This window comes from Amblyomma maculatum, chromosome 3, assembly GCF_055883805.1.
Source record: "Amblyomma maculatum isolate TAMU_Amacu chromosome 3, ASM5588380v1, whole genome shotgun sequence".
NCBI classification, from domain to species: Eukaryota; Metazoa; Arthropoda; class Arachnida; order Ixodida; family Ixodidae; genus Amblyomma; species Amblyomma maculatum.
Window position 1 is genome coordinate 170601860 of NC_139346.1, and position 27525 is coordinate 170629384.

Below are 27525 nucleotides of genomic sequence, written 5' to 3' on the forward strand. Positions count from 1 at the left end.
CTTCAACAAACATCAGTTGGACTTTGTGTGCCTTTGCCTTTTCAATTCCGGCTGCACAGCATGGCTCCTGTACTTGGCTACTGGGACGTGCGTGGGTTGGCCCAGCCCATCCGCAACCTGCTCATCTACAAGGGCGTCCCGTTCGAGGACAAGCGCTACAAGCTCGGTCCGGCCCCCGATTACGCAAGGGATGAGTGGCTCAAGGACAAGTTAACACTGGGTCTACGGTTTCCCAACCTGCCCTATTATATCGATGAAAACGTCAGGCTCACTCAGAGCTTGACCATACTCCGTTATCTTGGCAGGAAATATGGTCTGGGCGCCATGTAAGTACGAAACCTTTCTACTACGTGTACCCTCGAGGGAAAAACATATGGCTATCTATTATGACTTATCAAAATTTCTATGATAAAGTTTACATGCGTTAACATTGTAAACCGTATATGGATAAGAGAAACGCTATAGTGGAGAATTCCGGATTGATTTCGACCACTTGGTGTTTTTTTAACGTGCAAAGACACCGAACAGTACTCGCGCGCTTTTATTTTTTTTTTCGCCTCGATCACTGGGGTCCGGATCGAACCCGTGCCCTATGGCTCAGAAGTCGAGCGGCCTAACTATCTATCCACCGCGGCAAGAAAGGGGGCATTGCTCAAGGAAGGCGAAGAACATATAGTAATAAATGGCCGCAATAATTAAACACCAACAGCGCACATAAGTAAAACGCAGTTACACGTACTGTAGGAGTGTAACAACGCGGTGTAATTAATTCCTTAGAATAATCAACGAAACAATGAAATAAGTGATTGATAGGACCTGAAACAGGTGATATTGATCTGTTTTAACGTCGGAGTTCAACGGGATTCAATTTAATAGCAATATGATAAGGAAGTTCGCTTCACTACACGATAGCGGCCCGCCGCGGTGGCTCAGTGGATAGGGCGCTCGACTAGTGAACCCAAGGACGCGGGATAGAATTCTGGTCGCGGCGGCCACTTTTGAGTCGAGGCAAACAGCAATGCGTCCCTGTACTGCGCGATATCATTGCTCGTTAAAAACCTACGGTGGTCGAACTCTCCGGTGCTCTCCACTATATACGGCGTCCTTCATAGACAAAGTTGCTTTGATACATTAAACACTACAATCCAAACCATACGTTGAGATATTAACTAACAAGAAATGATTCACCGAAATCGTTATCCAACCAGCTGTAAAAACTTCTGAACTGTATGATGAGCTGTGGTTGCAGGTAGAGAAAGCTGTACCGTACTCAGTTATACCTGTCGGCAGCGCTTAAAAACTGGGGTCTGTTATAAAACGCCGGAGCTGAAAACACAAACAGTCCTAACCTCATCGGCCGCTCACGTGAAAAGTAGCTTGCAACCTAATTGCTAGTGAGTCATTAAAGCCATGTTTTCCTAAATACGATAATTTCAAGTGGGGCACTTGTAATGAAGCTAACTGTTATTTTGAGGAAGGAAACTAGAATCTCGTCATAACGAAATTATTAATGACTTCACGTATGACATCAAACAAAACGTTCCTCTAGCTCTTTTCTAGAGGTATAAAGATCATATTGTTTTGCCTTTTTTCGTACGCTTTTCAGGCGGACGTAAGTATCCGTTTGCAAGTGTATCTTAATGTACGACCTACTAGATATGTGAAAAAGATTGTGTGGTGCACGTGGGGAGCTACGCCAAGACGTATCAAGTCATCTGGGGTAGCGAAAAGAGTCTTTTATTACCAAAGATCATAACCCGTAGTCTAGGAAAGTGGGAGCACTTCCCGAACGACTTCAGCCCGAGCAGACAGCTCCCGCTAGTGAGCGAGTCCCAAGGCGGCGGCGGAGGCAAACGGAATCTTGGACTAAGAAAGACCGGTCACCGAAGCTCCATATCACGTTATGAGCTGTCGCGGCGCCCGACTCCCTCCTCCTGTGGCGCGCGCCACCGCGAGACCTGCATATGCTTTTCTAGCCAACGTTACTAGAGCCTCTGACGGCGCCCTCTCCACTCACACTACTTTCCTCGGGGCACGATCGAATTTTCGTTCCGATTGTTGTGGACTCTTCCTGCTCATTCACCGATGGAACAACGTGGCCGCGGTGGAGTTTTTTTGTTCGAAACGCCAGCAAACTTACCTGCATGAATACATCTCTGCAAAGAGGTGTTAGCAAGGAAATGCTAAATAAGTAAAAATGAGTATTTTCTGAATGGTCCTTCGGTGTAATGGAAGAAGGAATGCTGTGCACATGCTTAAAGACATGTAACTCAGTCATCGTCAGTGCCTGTTCATATGAACAATGCGCAGGAACAGCAAGGAGGCCACGGAGCTGGACGTGCTAGAGCAGCAGGCGCGAGACCTGAACCTCATTCTCGCCTATGGTGCGGTTCCTCAACCCCGTTACCAGGAGAGACTAACGTCGTACGCGGAGAACGTGAAGGACATGCTTGAGCCCTGGTCCAAGTTACTGGCAAGCCGGAAATGGGCCCTTGGAGACAGGCTCACGTATGTCGACTTCTTGCTCTACGAAGGGCTCGACTGGCACCGAGAGTTCAAGCCAGAGGCCATGGAGAGGTATCCTCAGCTCGTCGACTACATGAATAGATTCAAGGCCCTTCCGAACCTGAAGGAGTACTTCACATCGGACAAGTACCAAAAGTGGCCTATTCTGGGGCCCCTCAGACCTTGGGGTTTCAAGAAAGAAGGGGGCAATGCTCATGCTCATGCTTGAGTAAACTCGACAAATTGAATCCGAAGCTGAGTAAAGTGTTGAGTTACTTCCTAATCCTTTCTAGTCTCTGAAAGCGCTTTCATTTGATTTTGCAGCTGTTCAGCTGCCCTTCAGAATGTTTAATAGCAGTAGACCTACGAGGAACTTTTTATGAGAGAAAATATAATCGCACTGACATGCTTGGCAAATGGAGTGTCGCCTATGTAAGCAGGAAACACGCGGGACATATGAGCATTACCATATATGGTCTAGGCAGGCCTGGGTGCGGCTGTTATAACGACGGTTGGGAAGAAGGAACCTACCGCTGTGTCACTTTGGGCCCCCGTGACCCCTGAAGCTTTTTATAAGTCTTATAGAGGCTTATAGCAACAACTCTTCCCATACTCAAGTTTCGTATAAAGAATGCCTTGGCAGGCTGAAAGTAATTCCGTCCCCTTCCTAGTCGCCGTCGTCATTAACTTTTGTTAGACATGCTAATTTAGGCACTACCATATAAGGGTCTCGAAAATGTCTTGCGCAGGCTTATCCGGGATAAGAATCGGCGCTCAGTTATTATGACGTCTACATCTAAAGTTTTGCTATCTCGGGCTTACATGAAATCTGTAAATTACCGGTTTCAGACACACTGAGGTCTGTGGAGGCAATTTCAAAGTATTCAAGCTGAGAAACCGAAGTAAAAAGGAAGGACACAACTGCGGTATTTGTACGAGTTCCGATGTTTACAGTGTGACGTTTATTTCAAATTAGGAGAAAATGCCTCCAGGCACAAAGTAAGCAGAAATTATTTCCTCCCAAAAGCGTTTCTAGGGGAGCTCTATTCTTGAAGCTAAGGATGCAAAGACCCGGAGCAAAGCTTTATGTTCTCAGCTTGAATTTCACTTGAAATCACGTACCTTTGAGGCTCACATGAAACGTATCTAAAAGTGGACATCTGAGAAACGTGTCATAAAGAATTGAAGTTAACAGTGCCTGATCTTTGCACTCATTTATGCACCTTTGCCTAGATTTCTTAAAGTGCAGCCAACCTGCTATCCACTCAGAATTCGGCGAGCGACGTCCGCTCGCGTCCAGGTCCTGATGCCGAAGAGTTGGCTTTGTCCACGTGCGCGGTGACAAGATCAGGGGTGGCGCTGGTGCTGCCGCGACGCTGGCGCCATCTCTCGATAGTTAATGTTAACCACCAATGTTGGCGCCATTCCGCGATAGCTAGAGCACGGTGGAAGAATAGACCTAGAGTAACTACCGCGAAGGAAAGCCGACTTTAAAGGGTACGATGGGAGATCGTTCCCCACAAGTCTCAGAACTATACCGCGTCGCTTATGATGCACCTGGCTCCTGGCCATGCTCCATTTGCGGGGACTGTTCTTGTAACATAAGCGGTGGTTCATGGTGCAAGAGAACTGCAGCTGACAAACGCCACAAAGTGAAGAAATTACTTAACTGCATCCGTACGAGCACATTACGTAGGCGCCCACTTCTGGCACTGTGAGAGATGACACAGCTAGAGAGATATATATATATATATATATTTTAATGGCAACAGGAGATGTCTGCCTGGTGGTAAGCCTAGCATGCTACTCCCGATGAGGGTTGAGGGATGAGGGTGACAGAGTGTGGGAGGGGAAGGGGAAATAAATGAGAAAAAAAGAGAATCGGTGTCGCACACTTTCACACGCACATAAGCACACACAGATGAGTTTTAAAGGGTATTGATCAACCCTGTGTCTTTAAGAAAAGTTAACTTTCACACGCACATAATCACACACAGATGAGTTTTAAAGGGTATTAATCAACCCTGTGTCCTTCAGAAAAGTTAGTAAGGCCTTGGTAGCTCGCGCAGCAGACGATCCGTCGCACCAAGGACCCAGGACATGTTCAAGGCGCAAGGTTGTTTCTTTAGGTAAGCTTAAATTATTGCGCAGTGTCCTGCGATGTGCAGTAAACCGTTGACAGGAGGTTACCAAATGTTCAAAATTTTCACACACATCACATGTAGAGCACAGAGGCCTGCTCGCTATGCCTATTTTATGTAGGAAGTATTTTGTGTATGACACATTTAAGCGGATTCTGTGTAGACAGTTTCGATGCCACCTGTTCAAATTGTGAGGAATTCGAAAGGCGCAAGTGGGATCTATTCGGTGTAGAGGTCGATATTGATGGTTCGGGTCACACCACAGAGAGCGTTGCAATCGCCATGATTCAGTTGCTACAAGTCTTGCTGCATCTCTTCGTGAGAATGGTATTGAAATTGTCCTTGTGGAATCTTGTAGTTCTTTCGCAGCGGCGCCTGCGAGGTCGTTGCCCGCGATGCCGCAGTGAGCAGGTAACCACTGTAGCACAATGCTGTGACTCAGGTCATAGGCCTCTGTGTGTAGCTTATTTATGTCAATGACGAGCTCTTCCTGAATTCTTGATGATTTAAGCAATTGTAGTGCAGCGCGACAATCGCTGAAGATAACCCATGCTGCAGGGCGTTGTTGTAGAATATATATAATTGCTTCTCTCAGCGCTGTTAACTCAGTAGCCACAGCTGAAGTGCGATGACTGAGTGTTGCCGAGATTGTGGTGTGCATTGATGGTATCCACACGCCGATGGATGAAGAAATAGCTGTGACAGAGCCATCAGTATAGATGTGGCAATGATGACTGTCGCGTGCACAGATGTGCTCAAGGGCGAAGTATTTAAGTGCGTGTCCTGGGGTGTGGGCTTTTCTTTTGATGCCAGGTATAGTTGTCGAAATTTGCCATGAAGCAAACCTCCATGGTGGGAAAGATGACGGTACTGCGCGTTGATATTGCGCAGGCAGTAGATTGGGGAGTGATGTCATGCTTTGCTCTGTATTCTTATGATGTTAGTGTATCTGCCCTAAAAACAGCCTCAGGTTTATCATCACTATCTCTCCGTCGTCGCATTTCAAGCCTTTCTTTATTCCATAAAATATTCAACAGTCCCATGCGGGCCGTCCCTTATATTCTTCCCCCAGCACGCATATCACCCCGCACCAGTCATCGCCTGCACGTCGCCCGTCCATTGTCACGCACCGTTACCTTTTCGAATTCCTTTTTTCCCCGCGCAGCTGCAGACTGGAACGGCCTTCCAGGTGACATCGCTGTTATCACCTGCTCATCCAAGTTCCTTGAAAGTGTCAAAAAATATGTACAATAACAATGTTTTTATAATGTTTCCCACCCCTTATGTAACACCCCTTCCTGGGGCCTTTAAGGAAATAAAATGAAAATGAAAATGAAAAATGAAAACGGGTGGGTAGGTTCACGTGCAAAGCGCAGCTGGGCGCGAAGCAGCTCCTGCGGTATCAGCACGGTTACAGATAGACGTCTGCTCTCCGCCAGAGTTCCCACAGTGGAAGTGTTTTTTGGAAGACCAAGGCACACTCTCAAAGCTTTGGCCTGCATGGCTTCAAGTAGTTTATGTATATGTGACGCAGCTGGGGAGCGCTGTTCAATGTGGCCTCTAACAATGTTCCCGTTCCATGCTGAATGCGGTTCCCGAGCTCGCTACTACTGCTCGCGTAGCCCTAGAAGTTCCGGTTTCCAAGACTCCGGCTGACGTGTCTATGACTGGAAGCTTTGCTGCTTCCACTTTCCTCTGTTTCCGATCCCGGTATACGTCGCAAGTCGGCATCGTCAATACTCTAGGAGCAGTCGACAAAGCACTACCTGCTAAGCTCTCAAATTCCAACTTCCTACTATCTTCTGAGGATCGCCGCTTTCATTCCGACGATACCGCTGCTGAGGAGCAGCGTGACATGCCCGTTTCTCCTCGGCTTCGTAGGAAGAGGCGCCTACACATCGTGCAAAGATTATAGCCTGTGTCCGGGTATTAAGTCTCCGATATGAGGGGAAGGAAATGTGAATTTATGCATTATTTACAGTCATGGTGCAAGGCACAACAATATCGGCACGGGAGCCGAAAGGTACTGGCTACTCGCGGATGTCGCACAGCGATGGCCAGGGAGACTCCGCCACGACCCCACCAGGCGAGCAGCACAACCCTCCAGTGACGCTTACGATGGTCTCCCCCGACAAGCGGTAGCGCCTTCTTCTATACGCCCGGAAGCCGTTAGCATTTGAACTGTCCAATTCTGAGGCATGAGTTGGTGGCGGCCCATGAGGTCCAATAGTGAGTGCGCTGGTCTCTCACCGCGGCGCGAAAGAGGAAAGGAAGGCGCGTCTCCAAGGCGCGTCTCCAAGGCGCGTCTCCAAGGCGCTAGTAGCGGGCAGCAACGCCGTCGCGTCTATATATAGGTTGTGCCCGGCCCAAGAAGGTTATAAAAAAAACCTCCTTGATCCGCCCACGATAGATGCTGAGGCTTCTCCTCAGTACTCTGAAGCCATGCGGCGCAGCGCCAGGGCTTGTAAAGGGGCATCGGGTACTCGTCGGCACCCGCTCGGCCCCAGTCGTCGATCGCTGCAGGAGCCGCGCGAACTGCGGCTAGAAGCTCGATCATAACAATCACCAATTTCGCGTGGCTGCTACCATTGCATCAGCCGATTTCGAAAAGATAATTGAAACACAAAAAGGTAAGTGTTAAAACTCATACAGTTAAAGGCGCAGCTGTCGAAAGACGCAACAGTGACCTCCCTTATGAAACACGCAGCAGGAATCGATATATTGACCCTGTGACGATCATGTCACGAAAGCACGGAAAATTACCTTTCTTTTCTACTGACGACAACGGCTAACAAGCCAGGACCACATCTCCTTTCATGAAAGGGACGAGAATGATCAGACATGTACAGTCTTTGTCAAAAGTATACCGCCCAAAAGGCTCGCTTCTAAGCACTGTAACGCGGCTGCTGGCAGCAATACTGGAATATGAATGTAAACTAGAGGAGAATGAGGGTGAGATTTGTCATCTACGAGATTTTGAACGCGACAGTTGCTTTACGAGCCTCGTTACAGGGCTTGAACAAAAATCCTTGGGCCGTATACTTTTGACAAAGACTGTACATTCAATATTAGACATGAGTGCACAGTTTGTTGCCCCTCGCTGCATCTTCCCGCCTCGTCCGTTCTTTGAGGCGACATGCTCATCATGAACGCCAGCACACCAGCTGATCACGTCTGGGAACTGCACGTGAAGATCAACAGCGGCAGCATGACGTTCGGAGGGGGTTCTGCTTTTCAAACAGCCGTCAAAGGAAACTACAACGAGCAAGATATGAAATGTGTGTCACTCATTCGAAAATGTATCCCAAAACTAGAAACGAACCGTGTCCGATCGCGTTGAATCGTTTTAACATCCTATATTTAATTCGTACAGTGAATCGAATAGGAGAATATTCGAATCGGTAGTCAAAAATTACTAATATTCAGGCATTCATATTATGAAAGCATGAAAACATATAATGAAACCAACGCTTCCATCCAAACGAAACACAGAAACCTAATGGCGTAAAATGCCACAGATCTGCTTGCTGCACAAGTCCCGAGTGTTAGCGAAGCAGAAGCAAAGCCTTTGTTTTGAACCTATATATATATATATATATAGGATAAGTAAATAGACGTACTTGGTTGCTAGAGGTTACATAAAAGTGAAAAATTGCTTCATACTGTTTCCAAGTTTATTTGTAGTCGACGTTTCGGCAGGAGCCCTGTCTTGAGAAAGGCAGGGCTCCTGCCGAAACGTCGACTACAAATAAACTTGGAAACAGTATGAAGCAATTTTTCACTTTTATATATATATATATATATATATATATATATATATATATATATATATATATATATATATATATATATATATATATATATATATATATATATATATATATATATATATATATATAGTTATTTCTCTAAGATAAAACGCAAGCTACGGAGCGACCGTATACGCTGTCCCCGCGCACACAACAGGCGATAAAGCGGTTGGGGGGTGGGTGGAGAGAGGGTGGAGTTAGGAAAGGATTTTGCGGAGAGGATGATAAGGCTGCACTTCTGCACCCCTCAGACGCCACAGAACAATGAATTGGATGCCGTATAAAGCGGCGCTCACGAAGTGAATTTGTCAGGCGAAAGTTCACTCCGAAGTCCCAAGACGCGAGGTAAGCTATACCATCTGGCATGCGGTACCCGCTAGGGTTCTCCCTGTGTTTTTTTTTATTTACTTCAGCTAATGAGCATTAGTAAGCTGCACAAACTGACCACTTAAAACTACGCAAGGAAGGTACATGGTGCCTTGTAACTGTTGAGCAAAAATCTGACATACTCTGGTATTCTTTAAGAGAACATATAACGATGAAATGGGATACCCCTTCTTGAGAGGCGTACCTCAACAGTAACCTGATTTTACGCTTGGTGTTTTCTGAATAATATTTCCGTACTAGCTATAAATGGGATCTGCATGTGGAATGGCTAAATGGCGCTCCAGAATTTTCTGTTCACGAGCCGAAAGAAATGAATGTATGCACTAGGTTCGTTTTCGAAAAAAAAACTTCGTCAATGGTATTCATCTCTGCAATCCGCAGTGTTTTTTTTTTCGTCACCTAAATGGTAGCGGACAATACACGCATATCCAAAACTCGTCACCATCATGATATCAATTCATTTATTGATTTATTAAGATCTCAAACGCAGTGGTTCGCAGTATTTAGTTATGGAGCACTCAGAGGCGAATATCTTAAGAAGGGGAACGGGCACAAATGAGAGATGGTAGAACTTAGAGCTGATCTTCGATGATGGCGGTGTTAAAATGATTATAAATCAGTTTACACCCACTATAACGCACGAGGGCCACTGTGACTGGTCACCATTCAATCCTCGCCCTGCGTGTGAGCAGCGACCACCGTGTCTCTCCAAGATTCCAAATGTTGTTTTCCTGCTTGTTTTTATAGTCCACGGATATATTCCCTATTCTCGGCATCACCCCATGTTATCTCATCCGACAGCCGGCCATCCGGCGCTCTTGGTATCGCGTACACAGCTCAAGTACGCTACATCTCCTTAATCTCCTCTAAGATATGTTTACCTCCAGTTCGTTCTCTAATGTACTACGCTTTGTTCATCTTATTGTTGCTTCTATCAGCTTTCTTTTATCAGAAACCGCCCACTGCGACGCCGCTTTCGCTCATGCATCTTTCAATCGCTCCTTCGTTCTTTCACTCACGGCTGCTGACGAAGCAGCTCAAATCCATGTCATGGTGGTCGCTTTTCTTTGGCGTTGGTTAAGGTTTGCAGAGATTAACGACCTAAACAGAGTCGGGTTATGAGAGAAGCCGTGGTGGAGGAGAGTCCAGAAATTGCGACTACCTTCAGTTCTTTAACGTTAACGCGCGCCGACATCGCACTGTAAGCGTGAGCATTGCGTTTAGTGAAAAATGACCGCCATAGCCGGGATCGAACTCCTGCCCATGAGTTTGGCAGTAGAGCACCGTAACCTCTTGGCCAATGCGTTACGATGGGGCCGTTTCTATGGAGGTGAAATAAAACGCCAATTTACTCTGCGATGCGAGTCCACGTTAAAAGAAAAATTATTGAGGTTCAGTTCTGCTTAATCTCCATCGGTGAGGAACTCTCGCGAAAATTATAGATGTAAGGAGAAAGTTCTGGGACACCGCGAAGAAGAATCGAGGAAATGGTGAAAAAAGTGTCGCTCCTGTTAACATACTGAATAAAACTTTCTGCGGGGCGAGTTGGTGTTTATGGCTATCGAATATCAAGCGTTAGTTTAGGACAATGAAGGCAAGGACAAAGTGCTGCTAAAAAAAAAGAAAAAAAGACAACGCAATGAGTCCGCTTAAGACACGTCAAAGTACACAATGAAACAAATAGAATTATTGAACATAAATGCCCGAAGCATGCCAACTAAGGCTGAGCCAATTACATTCGTACTAGCTGAATAAGATCCGGATACTGCAGCTGTCACAGAAAGACGGCTTTTGACTCGCACTAGAAAATTTGAAAATTTTCCTCGCTAATTAATGAGCGATTCATAAAAACCGCGGGCTTTTTGGAGGGTGGGGGTAAGCGAGATGCGTTGCTCGGGCAGGTAGAAAAACCTTTACCGGAAATCCCGGGTGTTGAAGCAGTGTTTTGTTGTAGTTCTGTTGCAAGAAGCGCCACGGGATGTATTTATCAAAGCCACTCTCCCGACCATGAGAGCTGCTGTTCACGGTGTATGCTAGATAACGTGCGTAACTCCTTTAATAGTATTAGTCATGGGTAGTTTTAACCTTCCAGACATTTATTGGACTACCATGCGCCATTCCATTCCGGCCTCAGATGCCCTCGCTGATTTAATGTTGAATTTCGAGCTAGTCGCTAGTCCAAATCACATCGCAGCTAGAAGCATTCTCGAAGTAATACTTGTAAGCCAGAATATTTCGGTACACCAGAATAGTTTCTTTCTTTGACGGAGTCTCTGATTGCGGTATACTAGTATATGTTCAACTACTCAATGTCGCAATGACACTCTGTTCTCGCCGTTTTAAAGCAAGCAATTTCATTCGAGCTGTCGACGCTATATGATATTAACCCATCTCGCACACGAGTGTCAGATGTTTTACCAAACAGCGTCTGAAGCCCTTTACGTGGTTATGTGCAGCCACCCGCAGACTTGACACGAATAATTGACAGCGCCAAGAAGCGTTAGCCATGGGGTGTGAGACAGTATACTCTTGGTATGTTTACGGCGGTTGGCGATAGCTGGTACGCCGTTCAATTTCACTGCTACTTCTTCAGGGTACGATAGCCACGTAGACAATGCACTCATGAAAGGTCGTTCTTTTTTTTTTCTTCTTTTTTTGCGATAAAAAGACGAAGTGCGTTGCCTGGACGCTCGAGGCCGCACTTTTGCTGTAGTAACAGAATAGTACCCGAACTGATTCAAGAGAAAAAAGTGCGAAGGTTATTTAGTTTGCCAGCTTTTTCAGTCTTTATTTAGCACAGATAGCGGTGTTTTTCCTAGGATGGCATCAACCCGGACTTCAACTATCGGACAGATAAGCATAACGGATGGCGGAATGTACAACCTTCCCACTGACCGTAGACGCGAAGAAAGCCAAAGGGCCCGATAGCGCACCAAATATGTTTTTGAAAGGTATGCAGAACGGGACAGCAAATACCTTGGCTTAATATTCCATAAATCACTTCCATCGTCGAATCTACCGATGAAAGGAAATTGGTAAAATAACTGCAATCCATAAAGGTGTAGATGTAAGTATTGTGAGCCCTTCACGGATATTCTTTCATTTGTACGTACCATGATCTTCTTCTTCCTCTTGTACATACCATCATCATCGTCCCGACCTTGCCGTCTGGACCTCGCCTTTTTTCACAGTATATATATCCGTACTGAAAAAATTGTATGAGGCAATAACCTCACATTTTCTCACATAATCTCCCTCAATTCGCGTAAGAAATCACGTACAAGTCGCATATAATTGCATAAGGTCTCATAGCTTCTTGTGTATTATCATAAATTATGTACGATATTTTATGATAATGATGTGAATCATATGAGAGTCTATGCGATTAGATGGGATTTTATGAGGTTATTGCCACGTAGAACATTTGGTTTTTCAGTAGGTCGTCGAACTTCAGGACCAGATAACTGACTAGCAAAGCATGTAAAACATTTGATCACACAATCTCTAAACATCCAAGACATTTTCTAGAGTGTGGCAAGTTTATATCACTTGAGTGAACTGACCAGCAGGAACCCCGCCTATGCCTCTCAGCCATCACGAACTTCACTGAACTCGTTCATGACCTGGCACTCTGCCTTTATGATTTCCGTCAAACTGACGTCCTACTAGTAGCCTATTTTTTTTAAAAGCCCAGAAAACTGGTGGCTAAGGTGCGAAACTCGACGGAAGATGGGGAAGTTGTACGCTGGGCTAAATATTTTTTTCTAATTATTGTCAATTTGCAGTTTTTTATTTTTTATTTGAGGGAGGGTGATGGGTGGGGGAGTTCCTCAACTTTCCGTCATCGGCCCATTCCTATTTTTAATTTAAATCACTGACGTTACTGCTGAAATTAAATTGTCTGAAACAACGAGCTATTTGCAGACGACTGCATTATCTACAGAAAAAAAAAGCGATAAAACCACACGGCGTTTCACAAAGCGTTTGATGCAGTGGCGAGAAATGACGCGGAAAATTACAGATGACCATTCATTCTAAATATTCTGTGCGCATGTTTATAACGAGGAAAGAAGTCCCCTCATTTTTCCGGTAGAGTATTCACGGCATCCCGCATATCTCCCAGTATAAGTATATCGGCGTCACACAAACCGCTGAGTTCAGATGCGACTTAATGCATACACGTATGATCGGCAGCATTACGGAACTGTTTTTCTTGAGATGTATCCGACCTGCGCAGGCATATACTAAGCATTCAGAATATAAAACATTCACTAAAATTATTCAAGAGGACGCCCACATTGTGTGGTTTCCGTGATCAGTCACTAACATAGCAAAAGTAGAAAAAAATACAGAGAAAGACACACCGTTTCGTACATGACAAAGTATAAGTGTACTGATTTTCTAACTAACCTTGCAGGCAACCTAAGTTGTGCGGTGCTCTCAATAAGGGGAGAGAATGTGAGACAGAAATTTTTGTACAAACCCTTGCGTAACAAGTATAACGTCCAAGTATACTTCCCCATCTGAGAGTCTACAGACATATGGAACAAAAATGCACTCATATGACCTGAATACTTATACCCCTCGGAATGCGCTTGTACACCCTCGTTCTTTTCTTGTCGCTGTCCAAGAATGGAACGAACTGGGCGCATGGATTACCCATGCGCAATCATAGCATTCGTCAAAAAAAAAAAAAAAAAAAAAAAATGAGGCGCTCGTTAGAGGCGAAACAAAAAGCATCCGCGTGCTGTGCGACGTCAACGCACGTTAAAGATCCCCAGGTGGTCGAAATTACTCCGTAGCCCTCCACTACGGTTCCTATTTCTCTCTTTCTACTTTCACTCCCAAATTCCTCCCTTCCCTTAAGGCGCGGTTGAGGTGTCGACAGAAATAAGTGGGACAGATACTCTGCCATTACCTTCCTGTGAACAAATTTATTATTATTATTATTATTATTATTATTATTATTATTATTATTATTATTATTATTATTATTATTATTATTATTATTATTATTATTATTATTATTATTATTATTATTATTATTATTATTATTATTATTATTATTATTATTATTATTATTATTGAGAACACATCAGTCATCCGCAGGGCGCTCTGAAAAGGTAGGTTTCGGGACTTTACCGCCCAAAGCGACTCAGGCTACGTGGCGGTCGTCTGGAGTTCTTTTACGAGCGCTGACATCGCTCAGCACACGGGCACCTTGCTTTTTGCCTCCATCGAAAGCGGCATTCACTGCCGGGATTCGATCCCGCGTCCTTGGGATCAGCAGTCGAGCGCCTGAACCGCATAGCCCCACTGACAGGGCCCCTTCCACTGTAGCGCCTTCGGCGCATTAAAAAAGTGGAATAAACGTGGTTTCAATCAATCCCTGACGGGGCAAGGCGCTTTGTATATTCATAATGAAAACTGGGATTGCGTTTCAACTTTCGTTCCTTTTTTTATGTTAAAAAGTACATAAGCACTTCACTTGTTGGGTTAATTGAAGTTTCCGCCGGTATTCGATGTTATTATCAAATGCGCATCTGCTCTCGTTTTCTAAATCTTTAGCGCTTTCTTGCTATGTACATACATACCATTTCCTTTTAGCTATGATTACCTTTTATTGATAATCATTCCGAAAGCTGTTGTACACATTTTTGTCTTTGGTTATGGTTAGTGTTACTTTATTCAAACAAGTGTGCTTGCCATCATGTGAACTGTCGCTGTGTATTCCGATGAAACTCTTTCTTCAATGAAATATTCGTGCACTCCCGTCTATTAGAGTCCCGAAAAGGATTTGAACAAATATTTATGGGAATCCCCCAAGGGGGAGTTGATTCCCCTAAATATTTGACTAACACCATTCCCACTTCAAGTTATAGATCATTTCGCTGTCGCCCTATCATCTGTTCTGCTGACCGTCCCGGTTAACTTAGTTGGTAGAGCGACTGCCGCGGAAAGACATTGGTCCCGGGTTCGATAGCCGGACCAGGACGAATTTTTCTTAAACTACGAAGTTTCTCAGAAAGCTGTATAGCTTTCCTTTGTAGCCGTATCGCTGCACTTGGGTCTACGTCAATGAGTAATGACTCCCTTATTAATTGTAAAGAAGACTTTGTTATTTACATGTAAATAAATAAATAAATAAATGTGTGTACATTTGCCCCCTCCTCTCCTGAACAGATGGCACCCGTGCTTGGCTACTGGGACGCGAGATCCCTGGGACAGCCCATCCGCAACCTGCTCATCTACAAGGGGGTCGAGTTTGAGGATAAGAGGTACAAGATTGAACCAACGCACGACTTCTTCCGAGAGTGGCTCAAGGAGAAGTTCACGCTGGGGCTGAAATATCCCAACCTGCCGTACTATATCGACGGCGATGTCAAAATCACCCAGAGCTTGGCCATACTGCGCTATCTAGGAAGGAAGCATGACCTGGCAGCGAGGTGCGTACTTTCCAATTATTTCGCATTGTGGTCATGTGGGCTATTCTGCTGTAAAATGTCGGGTATACCGTCTGCGGACTGTAACACAGGTGAGCGTAGTGCGCTTCCAATCATGTCATTGTTAGCTGCAAAAACGTTGTTGTCAGTTGACTCCCCAAGCGCTGTGCGTCCGTGCAAATCTTAAGGGCAAATCGCCCGGATAAACTTGTCTGAAACGAAGTTTGCCGACTCCTCAAACCACTTGGCCATCGCCACAGGCTCAGAGTGTGGTTTCAATCCTGAAGGAATTGTAAGACGTAGATAGATCGCGGAGAACCTGAAGCAGAAAGTGAGACCGAGCTTTAGCGAGGGAGGGAGGAAGGAAGGGAGAGAGGGAGGGAGGGGGCTCCCTAATTACGAATAGAGGTTTTAGCCGCCGTGTGAAAACTCCGACTTGCTGCCCTGCGGTAATGAATAGTTTCTGGGGGGAAGCAATGGAGGTTGCTGAAAAAGCTTGGTTACACGTATACTGCTAGAAAAAGTGTTCCTTCATATATCACTCTAAGTAATCCTGATTGAGAGAGGGCCTCACTAGTTTTTGCAGGATAGCAACCTTGAACCTCAAGAGATGGAGCTTACGGTGCAAAAGGAGCGGTACAGTAGTGCTCCGGTATTCCCCGTGTTGAGCGATGATGGGAGTCCCGGCTGTCGACCCCCGCGAAGTTCTACGTTGTGCAAAGCGGTCCCAGCTCCTCCACCAAAGATGTTACGTGACCCAAAGCACAGCGAATTGGCCAAGAACCAGAAACCCTACAAAAAACAAAGCACCGAGCACCGAGAGCGCTGATACAAGCTACCAGAAAACTGTGTCCCCCTTGACATTACTTGTATTATCCGTAGCCATACATATTAACAGTGAAGATGAAATACCAAACGAATATTCGCCCCGTTCTAAGGCAGCAATTCTAGCCTACTTTTCTAAATAAAATAAAGAAGGAAATGTGGTTTAATTAGCTTCATACATAGTGGTCTAGGTAAACAATGTCCTAAAGGTACTCAAAGAATGAAACACATCACAGCTGTTACTAGAAGTTATCAGGTCGAATATCCAAATGCGTTTTTCGGGGTTCCCAAGAAATGGGATAGGTTGCTGGATCACTTTTTAAGATATTTTCAGTTCTGGTGAATTCTCTACGAAAGGAAAAGATTCTTAAACAAGTGCTGTAAAAATCTTTCTTGTTTGGAAAAGCCGACTACACTTAGAGTATACCTGTTTGGCCATCCAGCTTGTTATCGGGCCTGACTTCGATTTTTGACGATGCTGTCTTTCCCATGATTTTATGTCTAATATGCTGGTACACTTTTCCCTCCGTCTTACCCTCATTATTTTCTATCCGCTGCATAGTGATAGACGTGCATTCTTTAGTCGGGATTTTTCGCTTTCCATACACGCTTACACTTTGTGTCACTAACATTATTGGAGATGTTGCCGTATTTCTGTCATCATTTAATTAGCCTTCGCTCTGACTTATTTTTTTTTTTGTTCTCGTATCACGCAGGAATGATGAAGAGACCATCGAACTGGACATGCTCGAGCAGCGAGTGCGGGACTTCTACCTGATGCTACCGTGCTCTGGCGCTCTTGTAGCGAAGTTGAATTACAGCTTAAAAACGTACGCCGAAGAGATCGACGATTTTCTCTCTCCCTGGGACGAGTTTCTGGCCGACCGAAAGTGGGTGATGGGAGACCGGATAACGTACGTTGACTTCCTGCTCTACGAAGGGCTCGACTGGCACCGCGAGTTCAAATCGGAAGCCGTTCAGCGATGGCCGAACATCGTCCGTTACCTGGAGAGATTTGAAGAGCTGCCCAACATCAAGGAGTACTTTGCCTCGGACAAGTACAAGAAGTGGCCCATCTTGGGACCATTAAGACCGTGGGGTTACAAAAAGCCATCTGATGGAAGTGAAAAATAAATTTTCCGCCTGGGTTTCTCTTCTTTTTTTGAATTCTGACGTTGTCGTACGAAAAAGTTCTCTTCACTAGTGTCTATGAAATAGAACTCCAGAGGTTGTCATAGTTTATACACAGTGTTCCTATAAATTTTGTTCTTAAATTTGAGAATGATTTTTGAGTCAATGTGGGTGAAACGCAGGGAAACTGCAGTGTCGGAAATATACATCTGTAAATTGTAATATTTTCTACCCATCGCTCATGCAGTACCTTAAATAAGTTTTATGCCGACAAAATTGGGTCTGCGTGAATTTCGCGCCATTGTTAAATGCTACGTCTTCCGTCAGTGACTGCAAGCGCTCTTACGCTTAATCTCATTTAGTGGTCATTTGCTATGAAATAAGAAGTAATTTTGTTTTCATTTACGCCATAGCTAGTGTTTCTATTTTTGTGCTCCCGTTATTCTGGTAGTGTTTCCAGCTTACTGCGGCAAAAAACTGTGCGATTCACCCATTTCCTTTATCAGGCAAGGCTTTGTTGTTGTTTTTCGGGGGAGGGGGGGGGGGGGGGGGGGGGGGGGAGTATTTTCCCAGCATGAAATAAAATGAGTTAAGAGATGATATGCTGAATGAGGGAAGCGATACAGCATTATTACCAGCATTAAGTTGTGTTTTGTTGCTGTCCTTGAATCTGAAGCCTTCGCTGTATCAATTTAACATTCCAAGCGCTCGCACTACTTCTGTAGCATTTGACCAGCATTAGTTTCTGGCTCTAAATTCACAGCCTACATGTTCTTTCAATTTTGGCTCATTGGAAGGCCCGAGTAAGACAGAGGGCCATTCGCCATTTTCTAATTATGCAGGCAACCTTAAGAAACTGAAAAAGCCTACGGTGGACATTGCTCAATGTGTTTTACTCATTTATTTATTTAAAAAATGAACAAAGGTGACCAGCTGAAATGAAGTAGTTTCATCCAGAGCATTAAAGTAAGAGTAGCATTGATCAGCGCCTGTCTTGCGCACTGGTAAAACGTTCGGGAGGTCAAAACGAGAGAAAGACTCATTCAAAAGCTTCGTGGGTTTGCGCATGACGGCCCTGTCGTGACGCTGGGGCTACGTCGACCCGGCCTTCACTTGGTAGCGTGCAGAGACTCGGGGTTGAAGTAGGATTGAATCTTCGAAGTTGGTGAAATATGTACAAGCAGGTTTACTGGCACTTTGAGAAACTTATTTACAAGATTATTTACACGAAAAAGAAGGGTACATCAGCAAAATGGCAAGCGTTAAGAGTTCATAGCGAGAAGCGACTGGATGAGCCGTTTACCCAGGGCCCAGAGCGACATTTCGTGCTCTGCAGCGTCCTTAAAAACCCCCTTATGTCCAGCCCCTCTCTGAAGATGCTGACCAACCAAATCCAGGGCACGCCCCTCAGGTATCGGCATCCAATCGAACACATCACTGCACTGATGGTCTGAAGCACTGACTGGTCCGGCATTCATTCGTTGGGCGTGATCACTTGTTGGCGGGAAAAGCTTGGGAACGGCGAGGAGAGGAGGTACATTTCTATTCTTCAGCAAAGAAACCACAGGCTGGTTCTGACAAGGGGTTTTACTTCTCAGAAACCCGAGTGCACGTGGCGCCGCATAGGGCTCCCAACATGGTCCCTTTTCGACAATTGCAAATCTTTCCTGCATTCCCGGGAAATCACTTAATGGCCGTATGAGTCATGCTCCTTTCTTGTCCTGCACGTCAGCGGACATGTCACTCTGTCGTCTCCTTTGGATAGGAGGCATTCATCACTGGAGGATAGCACTTCTCGACTGGAAGGGTGAACAAAAGAAAGAAAGCACTTCCTGCTATTTCCCGCAGGGGGACGTTTCTTTGTGTTTTTCCAGACGTTCTCTTGACAGGGTCAATTTGGCATTTGCAGGTTGTCCACAAAGCAAAACATGCTTACAAAACAGGATTCCTGGAAACAGGCTCACTTAGAGCCATTGGACCATCACCACATATTCACAAAACTTATCCATGCCCACAGGCGAACAATAGAGCGCGCAATTGCGGATGCTTGGTCGTAACAGCCTCCTCCCCCGCCAGAAGAGTCTCGGAGGGCAGCAGTCCCAGCTGCTGCATGAAGAGACGACTTAATGGTCTGCACGTGAACGCTTGAAGCTCGCTGTTGCTTGTCGCGTTGTCTTGATTGTTGTAGGCCAAATTGCTCGAGCTGTCTGAAACTCAACCACATGTCGAAGCAAGCACTCGGCTCCCGTCTGAAGAGACCAGGTCAAAAGAAAACTGCCATTGTTGTTCGAGAAAAGCCCACTCTCAAGACGTTCAGGACCCACGTATTCCTAGAAAACCAAACGTGCTGCTTTACATAGCCACACATATACAAGCGCACGAAAAAAAAAAAAAAACCTGATTATCAATTTGGATACATGGTGAGGAACATCTCGGACCGCTTAGAAAGAGCGGCTAAGCGCGTCCGCATTCCCATTTAACCTCCCCTTTTTGTATCTTATTTCAAAATTGTACTGCTGTAAAATCAAGCTCCACCTAAGAAGGCGACTGTTCTTCGATGTCGCAGTTTGCAGCCAAGCCAGGGGACAATGGTCCGTCTCTACGGTGAATTTGGCCCCTCCAAGATAGCACTGCAATTTTTGAATGGCCCATACAATGCAAGCGCACTCTTTCTCTGACGCGCAATAAGCCCTCTCTCTAGAACTCAGTTTTCTGCTCAAGTAGAGCACGGGGTGCTCATTACCGTCGTCATCTCTCTGGCAGAGAACAGCACCTAACCCTCGATCACTGGCATCACACTGGACCGTGAATTCTCGGCCATAGTCTGGAGCTCGCAATACCGGACGGCTAATCAGCACAGCCTTCAGGTTTACGAAGGAGGCTTCCTTTTGTTCGTCCCAGACTACATTTGTCGGTTCTGTCCTGCGGAGAGCGTCGGTCAGAGGGCTAGCCAAAGCTGAATAGTTAGGGATGTAGTGATTGTAGTACCCAGTCAGACCTAGGAATGCTCGAATTTCCGTCTTCGTGCTCGGCCGCGGATAGTCTGCTACCGCAGAAATCTTAATCTCGCTGGGTTTCCTGAAACCTTGACCTACATTGTGACCCAAGTAGTCCACGGTCGCCCTTGCCAGGCAACATTTCTCGGCCTTTACGGTTAGTCCAGCTTGACGCAAAAGGCTCAGTACAGCTCTTAGATGTACCATATGGTCCGCCCATGAGTCGGAAAAAACCGCAATGTCGTCTAAATAAGGCACCGCGAATGTTTCACACCCCTTTAAAACCCTATCCATGAGTCGTGAAAAACAAAATGGAGCATTTTTGAGCCCGAAACTCATCATTGTTGGCTGGTAGCTGCCCGTCGGAGTGACGAAAGCCGCGTATCTGCTGGCGCGTTCAGTGAGCGGTACTTGCCAATATCCTCGAGTAAGGTCCAGCGTAGTCACATATGCCGCTCTACTGACCTGTTCTACTCTCTCCTCAATATTCGGAATAGGATACACTTGATCCCTGGTGAGAGAATTTAGCTTTCGGTAGTGTACCACAGGCCTAGGGTCTTTACCTGGAGCTTCTACTAAGATCATAGGCGAAGCATAATCGCTTTCCGAGGGTTTTATTACTCCCAATTCCAGCATGCGAGTTACTTCCCTATCCAGAATTTCTCTTTGCCTTGGAGAAAATCGGTAGCACCTTGATCGCACTGGCACGTCTGAAGTCAGCTCAATATCGTGCTCAGTCAAATCAGTTCTGCCTGGCCTGTCCACGAAGCAGGCCTCAAACTCTGTTATTATCTCGCCCAGATCGGACAGCTGGGATTTCTTTAGTTCTCCTCTCTGCTCCGTCTTTTTGAGAAGCTCCTGAGCGTTGCTTCCTTTTCCGCTGAGGCAAATCAAGTTGTCCCCCATCTCCTCGGGAAGGTTTAACGTTAGATTTACCACGGCTTCCCTCTGCACATAAGGCTTCATAAGATTGCAATGATAAATGCGCACTGCTTTACGCCTATCGGGGATTTTCACTGCGTAGTTAGTGTCAGAAAGCTCTGCAACGACTTTAGCAGGTCCTTCCCACTGTACTTCGAGCTTATTCTTGGGATCATTGGCTTGCTCCATAGCTAAGTCCTCTCGGGTTACACTTAGAAGTCTCGTGAGATTACTAGACACTGGCGGCAAGAGGTTACTCTCAAGAACGTCCTCATTCCGCGTCTCATCAAGCTCACTTTCAAGTTGACATATCTGAGATGCCTCGCTCTCAAAGTTTTCTGACCTGCTATCTTCCGCATTTACCACTGTTTTAACTGCCGTTTCCTCCGCTGTGGATTTTTCTGGAATTAGCAGTGTAGCTAGTTCTCGCGCCTTTGAACGTGTTAAGGCTGGCACAACTCTGTCTCCGAAAAGGATGCCCCTCTTTCGCAGTAACATGTCCGATTTGTTGGAGAACAAATACGGATAGCACTTAGGAAGCTTTCCTGAAACGGCAGCCTCGGTTGTTAACTTGCCGAAAGGGCCCTCGATGACCACGTTCGCGATCGGCAAGCACACACTCTGTTCCTCAACTACCTGTCGGATCCATGCACACTGTCCTGTATAGTCGGAAGGCGATACATACGCCGGATGGACAACATCCATCGTTGCGGCCGAATCGCGCAGTACCTTGCAAGGCTTCCCGTTGACTACTAGGTCATGCAGGTAGGGTTCTAAAAGCTGCATATTTTCATCGCAGTCCCTGACATACGAGAAAGCAATCTTTTCTTTCCGGCAGTTGACGGCAATGTGACCCTGCTCATTACACCTAAAGCATGTGAGCGGCTTCCTAGCCTCAAGCTTATTCTTTGTGTTCTGCACGTTGGTCACTTCCCCACTTTTCTCACTGCCGTCCTTTCTAGGGAATTTGCCTGAAGAAACCTTCATTTCTTCGTTTCCAACTCTAGCAAAGTGCCTTTCCTGACGGTTTTTCACACTGAACTTGGGATTGCGGGGCCTATCCACTGCTGGGTTGCTGAATTGTCGGCGCGAAGCATACTCCTCAATAAGTTCGGCAGCTTCAGTTGCCGACTTAATTTCGCCTCGGTCCTGTAACCAATTTCTTTCTTTTTCTGGGAGGCAGTTATAAAACTGCTCCAAAAGAATTCGCTCGACTACAGCGTCCCTATCACTGTAGGAATCTGTGCTCTTTAGCCACTCGCCCAAATTTACTCTTAAATTGTACAGGAATTCAGGGTAACTCTCGTCCCTGGACTTAGTAGCTTTCCGAAAACGTTGTCTGAACGCCTCGGCGCTAAGCCTATACTTTCTCAGAAGGCAAGCTTTGACCTTCTCGTAGTTGTCCGCGTCCTCCTTGCTTAGCCGCGCGACAACCTCCGCTGCCTCGCAGGGCAGAACCGTCAATAATCTCTGAGACCAAGTGTCTCGCTGGAAGGACAGTTTTTCGCAAGTTCGCTCAAAGTTAGCCAGATACAGACCGATATCCCCTGATATCACATATGGCTGCATGTACTTTGACATCTTGAAATCTGCCTCCTTGTTGAGACGAGGTACCGCTAGCTGGGGACAATCGCCCGACCTCTTGCTCAACTCTAGTTCTAATTTCCGGAGCTCAATGTCTAGCTTCTTTGCCTCTCTTTCCCTCTCACGTTCGCGCTCCTTTTCCTCTTTTTCCCGCTCCTTTTCCTCTTTTTCCCGCTCTTTCTGCTGTCTGAGCTGCTCCTTTTTTTGACCGATGAGGTTCCATGCTTCACTGAGCTCCTCATCATCGGTTCCCAAATCTGTGATTGCCTTTATAATCAAAGGTTTTCGTGCCAAACCACTTGTATCAATTCCCAATTCCTCACACAATTGCAACAGTTCCGGTTTCTGCAGCTTTTGTAGGTCCATGATCGCTCCGAGTGTCGGCTACTTCCAAAACAACAGTGCAAACTACCAAACCTCAAGGCGTTTCAACACTTTTTACCAGTTCTAAAATCTAACCCTGTTCTAGAACCTGGTCCACATCAGAAGAAAAGCCAAGCACTCACCCACACATGCGATCGATGTTCCGAGCTGCTCTCTTGTTGGCCGATTGTTGCGCCTGCTTGTTGCTTGAGATGCCACCTCCGATCACCAGATGTTGTGGCTTGTAGCTTCAGATCCACCTCCAATCATCAGATGTTGTGGCTTGTAGATTCAGATCCCACCGCTGCCACCAGTTGTCGTGACGCTGGGGCTACGTCGACCCGGCCTTCACTTGGTAGCGTGCAGAGACTCGGGGTTGAAGTAGGATTGAATCTTCGAAGTTGGTGAAATATGTACAAGCAGGTTTACTGGCACTTTGAGAAACTTATTTACAAGATTATTTACACGAAAAAGAAGGGTACATCAGCAAAATGGCAAGCGTTAAGAGTTCATAGCGAGAAGCGACTGGATGAGCCGTTTACCCAGGGCCCAGAGCGACATTTCGTGCTCTGCAGCGTCCTTAAAAACCCCCTTATGTCCAGCCCCTCTCTGAAGATGCTGACCAACCAAATCCAGGGCACGCCCCTCAGGTATCGGCATCCAATCGAACACATCACTGCACTGATGGTCTGAAGCACTGACTGGTCCGGCATTCATTCGTTGGGCGTGATCACTTGTTGGCGGGAAAAGCTTGGGAACGGCGAGGAGAGGAGGTACATTTCTATTCTTCAGCAAAGAAACCACAGGCTGGTTCTGACAAGGGGTTTTACTTCTCAGAAACCCGAGTGCACGTGGCGCCGCATAGGGCTCCCAACATGGTCCCTTTTCGACAATTGCAAATCTTTCCTGCATTCCCGGGAAATCACTTAATGGCCGTATGAGTCATGCTCCTTTCTTGTCCTGCACGTCAGCGGACATGTCACTCTGTCGTCTCCTTTGGATAGGAGGCATTCATCACTGGAGGATAGCACTTCTCGACTGGAAGGGTGAACAAAAGAAAGAAAGCACTTCCTGCTATTTCCCGCAGGGGGACGTTTCTTTGTGTTTTTCCAGACGTTCTCTTGACAGGGTCAATTTGGCATTTGCAGGTTGTCCACAAAGCAAAACATGCTTACAAAACAGGATTCCTGGAAACAGGCTCACTTAGAGCCATTGGACCATCACCACATATTCACAAAACTTATCCATGCCCACAGGCGAACAATAGAGCGCGCAATTGCGGATGCTTGGTCGTAACAGCCCTCGAACGAACAGAATTAGTCTGTAATCCCTCATTCTAAACCATACATTGGCTGGCAGAAAAGCAGAGGCTTGAAGTTAAACTACATACAGTCATACCTGGTTACTTCATGTCATTTGCTTGTTGGTAGACTGTACTTATGACACCACTGTTTTTGAGCATCTTATTTTACTGAGCCGTTATGTGAAATACCAGAGGCCTCTCCTCGCTCCCGCGGCTTCTCCGTGTTGTCCGGGCTGCTCGTATCAGTCAGTGAAGACCGAGTGGACCTGGGATGAATATCAGGGTATCAGGGGAAGTCTCTCGCATCTCGTCGACTTGCTCATCAATAATGCGGCGCTCTGAGGTTGAGACATGATAAGGACGTTGGCGTAATGGGGCTTGCGTACCAGTGTAGATGTGATGGGCCACAGTTAATGTCCGACCCAAAGATGGCTGCTGGATGCCAAAAGAAGTACGGAATCGGTTCAGCAAGTCCAGCAGTTTGGGGTATTGACCAGGAGAGAGAGCAATGTCGAAGGCTTTGTCGAAGGCAGCCAGAATCGATGACGGGGACGAGTAACGAGGTGTGCATAGGACACTGACGCTGTTGGAGATTATGTTGGCACTGGCGGAAGGCGGCGGGATGAAAACAATATGTCCAGAACGAAGAGGATCAGCATACCCAACGTATTCACCACGTTACAAACCGAGTGGGTAGAAAGAATCGTTGATAATGGCTAGTTCGGTGCTGCCGCTTCGTGCACTAAGGATAGCACAGGGCAGGGAAAGACACCTTCGCGATATGAAAAGGGAAGGTGGGCCGTGAAGAGCCCTGCACAGTCGAAGAGGCGCAGTTTATAGGCACAATTCCCGCTGATGGAGGGGTATCGGTAGCACCCGCAACGTAACGTTTGGCTTCCTCAGGAACGTTAGCGGCGACCGGTGCGCTGTACAGCGGAGAAAGCTCGACTTCGGCAAGAGCGCAATCAATTATGGAGTGATGGCAACACAAAAAGTCCCACCCTAAAGTAATGTCGTGAGAACAGCTCCACATAACAATAAAATTAATCACATAGAGAACGTTCTGAATCATGACTCGAGCCGTGCAGGTAGTAACAAGCGGTGCGATGTGCTGTGCAGTTGCGGTGCGCAGCGAACCACAGAAAGCGGAAGGAAAACTTTCCGTAGCAAGCGGCATAGCCTAATATTAATAACGGACACTATCAGTACCTATAAGCGCAAGGGTACAAACAATTTCAGTAGTAAGTTCGATTAAACTGTTCGGGGGGAAAGCAGTGGTCGACGAAAGCGCAGTTCTCGCCGGCGGACCTACGTCTAGTGGTTTTCTGGCGATGGTGAGGTAGGACGGCGACGCATCGGCGGCGGCGAGCGACGACGCGAAGAATGAGCGGCTCAAGGACTGAGGTGACGCACGAGGAGGGGGCGGCGGATGAGCATAGGTGGCCGAGCTCTAATCGAAGACGTACGGGGCAGGTGTACAACATGATCAGGGAGGCCACATTCGAAGTAAATTGGCTGGTTGTGAGTGGTGCGCCAAGGGTGTACAATGACTACGCCCGGCGCTGAGTGAAAAGTGCCCGCTGCGAAGAACCATACGAAGAAAAAGGTATATAGGAGGGGGTTGTCGTGCGGCAACTTCAGCATAAGACAGTGGAGTGGAAAGTGAAACTCCAGGTGTTGGGACTAAAGCCCCTTTGGGACAGCGTCGGCATGGGTGGGCGGAGCTGTGAGCGGAGCGGCCTAAAGCGTTGGTTGTCGAGCGGGTGGAAGAGTTTCGGCAACTTGTTCCTGAATAACCTGACGTATCGTCGGAGCCAGGTCTGAGGTGGACTGCGGAATGCTTGGAAGTAGTGACAATTGCCGAGCAACGTCTTCCCGCATGAAGTGTTTGATTTGTTGAATAAGAGTAGAACTGACGGTGGCATCAGACAAAGTCGCGATTTCGGATTGCCCAGTGACGACGCGTTGCCGATGAAGGTCGTCGTAACTTTGGAACATGGTTATAACATCAGCAATTGTTCGGGTATCTTTAGCCAGAAGCATTTGTAATGCACCTTCATGGATGCTCAAGATGTGGCGAATCTTGTCGCTGTCAGCCATCAAGATGTTGTCATGATGGCACCGATCTAAAACGTCCTCGATGTAGCTGGTGAATGTTTCTCAATGTCTGCTGCGCCCTCTCACGCAAACGGTGCTCGGCGCGAAGCGTGCAGACCGCAGGGCGACCGAAGACATTCACGAAGCTGGCTTTGAAGAAATCCCCACTTGGGATGTCAGCCTCATTATTAGCAGGCCATAACTAGGCTGCGTGTGTAATATACAAGATTACGTTGTTAAGTTACAACATATCATCCCACTTATCTTGGGTGCTTACGCGTTCGTATGACGAAAGCCAGTCTTCCACGTCCTGCTCGTCGGTAACACTGAAGACCGGCTGGTCCTGCTGATAAAGCACACCGGAGCATAGAACAGAAGGGGCCGAGTACGCGGGGCCGAAGGTGTTGGTGCTGGAGACAGTCATCGAAGCCGCAATCTGGTGGCTGCGAAGCTCCAGGGTGAGAAAATGAAATATAAACCAGCGGCCTCCACCAAGTGTCAGGTGGAAGTTCACCCACTGGTAGCGGTCAGGATTGGAGCAGTGGTCTGTTGTTGTTGTCGCTACTGTTGTTGTGCCATCCAGACTGTTGGTCCGCAAAAGCTCACTTCGTCCTTCCCTCTTAGCCGCATATCCACATAACGTCTTTACTGCGTAACTACGTTAAAAATAAATAATAAAATAAAAGAAACACAGAAGCAGGGGTCGGGATGATATATTTTTCTGTGTCTATATATATTTCGAAGTAACTTTGTACTTATCGCCTGGCTACAACAACTGTAGGGCATAGCTTTTGGCACGGTGTGCAGTATTATCTACGGCCAACACGTACCGATTCTGTAGTTGCTCGCTATGAGGACGAAAGGGGTGTGAAGAACTCACTTGACAAAGTGCTCGAGCACTTAATGTGCCCCCTCATTGCCTTATAACCTGGATGATCCAGTGCTCAGGCAATTTGGTGATTGTCGTCTAAAAGGGTTGCAGCAAGAATCCTGCCGCTTCTTTTGGAGGTCTACCAGCCG

General features: G+C 46.5%; 2 protein-coding genes and 1 long non-coding RNA gene across 3 annotated transcripts in view; 2 read left to right on the forward strand and 1 right to left on the reverse strand.

Annotated features, from left to right (window-relative positions):
• The first annotated feature begins 57 nt into the window (after nt 1–57).
• LOC146196884 (glutathione S-transferase Mu 2-like) lies at nt 58–2746 on the forward strand. The gene is made up of 2 exons (XM_084598593.1): nt 58–326; nt 2311–2746. Exons 1-2 carry the CDS (start codon nt 61–63, stop codon nt 2732–2734), a joined length of 690 nt encoding a protein of 229 aa, XP_084454719.1. The 5' UTR covers nt 58–60; the 3' UTR covers nt 2735–2746.
• A 5934-nt stretch (nt 2747–8680) lies between these two features.
• On the forward strand, nt 8681–17249 carry LOC146196885 (glutathione S-transferase Mu 1-like). The gene is made up of 3 exons (XM_084598584.1): nt 8681–8800; nt 15026–15288; nt 16827–17249. Exons 2-3 carry the CDS (start codon nt 15026–15028, stop codon nt 17242–17244), a joined length of 681 nt encoding a protein of 226 aa, XP_084454710.1. The 5' UTR covers nt 8681–8800; the 3' UTR covers nt 17245–17249.
• The window catches only part of LOC146196886 (uncharacterized), a 111990-nt gene continuing 100490 nt past the window's right edge, over nt 16026–27525 (reverse strand). The window contains exon 3 of the long non-coding RNA XR_014706149.1: nt 16026–16077. This is a non-coding gene — a long non-coding RNA (uncharacterized LOC146196886). The remainder of the gene's footprint in view (nt 16078–27525) is intronic.

Excerpts from the sequence above, each read along its gene's own strand:
- LOC146196884 (XM_084598593.1), top strand. The coding sequence starts at position 61 with ATGGCTCCTGTACTTGGCTACTGGGACGTGCGTGGGTTGGCCCAGCCC. Across the intron at positions 327-2,310 it reads AAATATGGTCTGGGCGCCAT|GAACAGCAAGGAGGCCACGG; the intron begins GTAAGTACGAAA and ends AACAATGCGCAG.
- LOC146196885 (XM_084598584.1), top strand. The coding sequence starts at position 15,026 with ATGGCACCCGTGCTTGGCTACTGGGACGCGAGATCCCTGGGACAGCCC. Across the intron at positions 15,289-16,826 it reads AAGCATGACCTGGCAGCGAG|GAATGATGAAGAGACCATCG; the intron begins GTGCGTACTTTC and ends CGTATCACGCAG.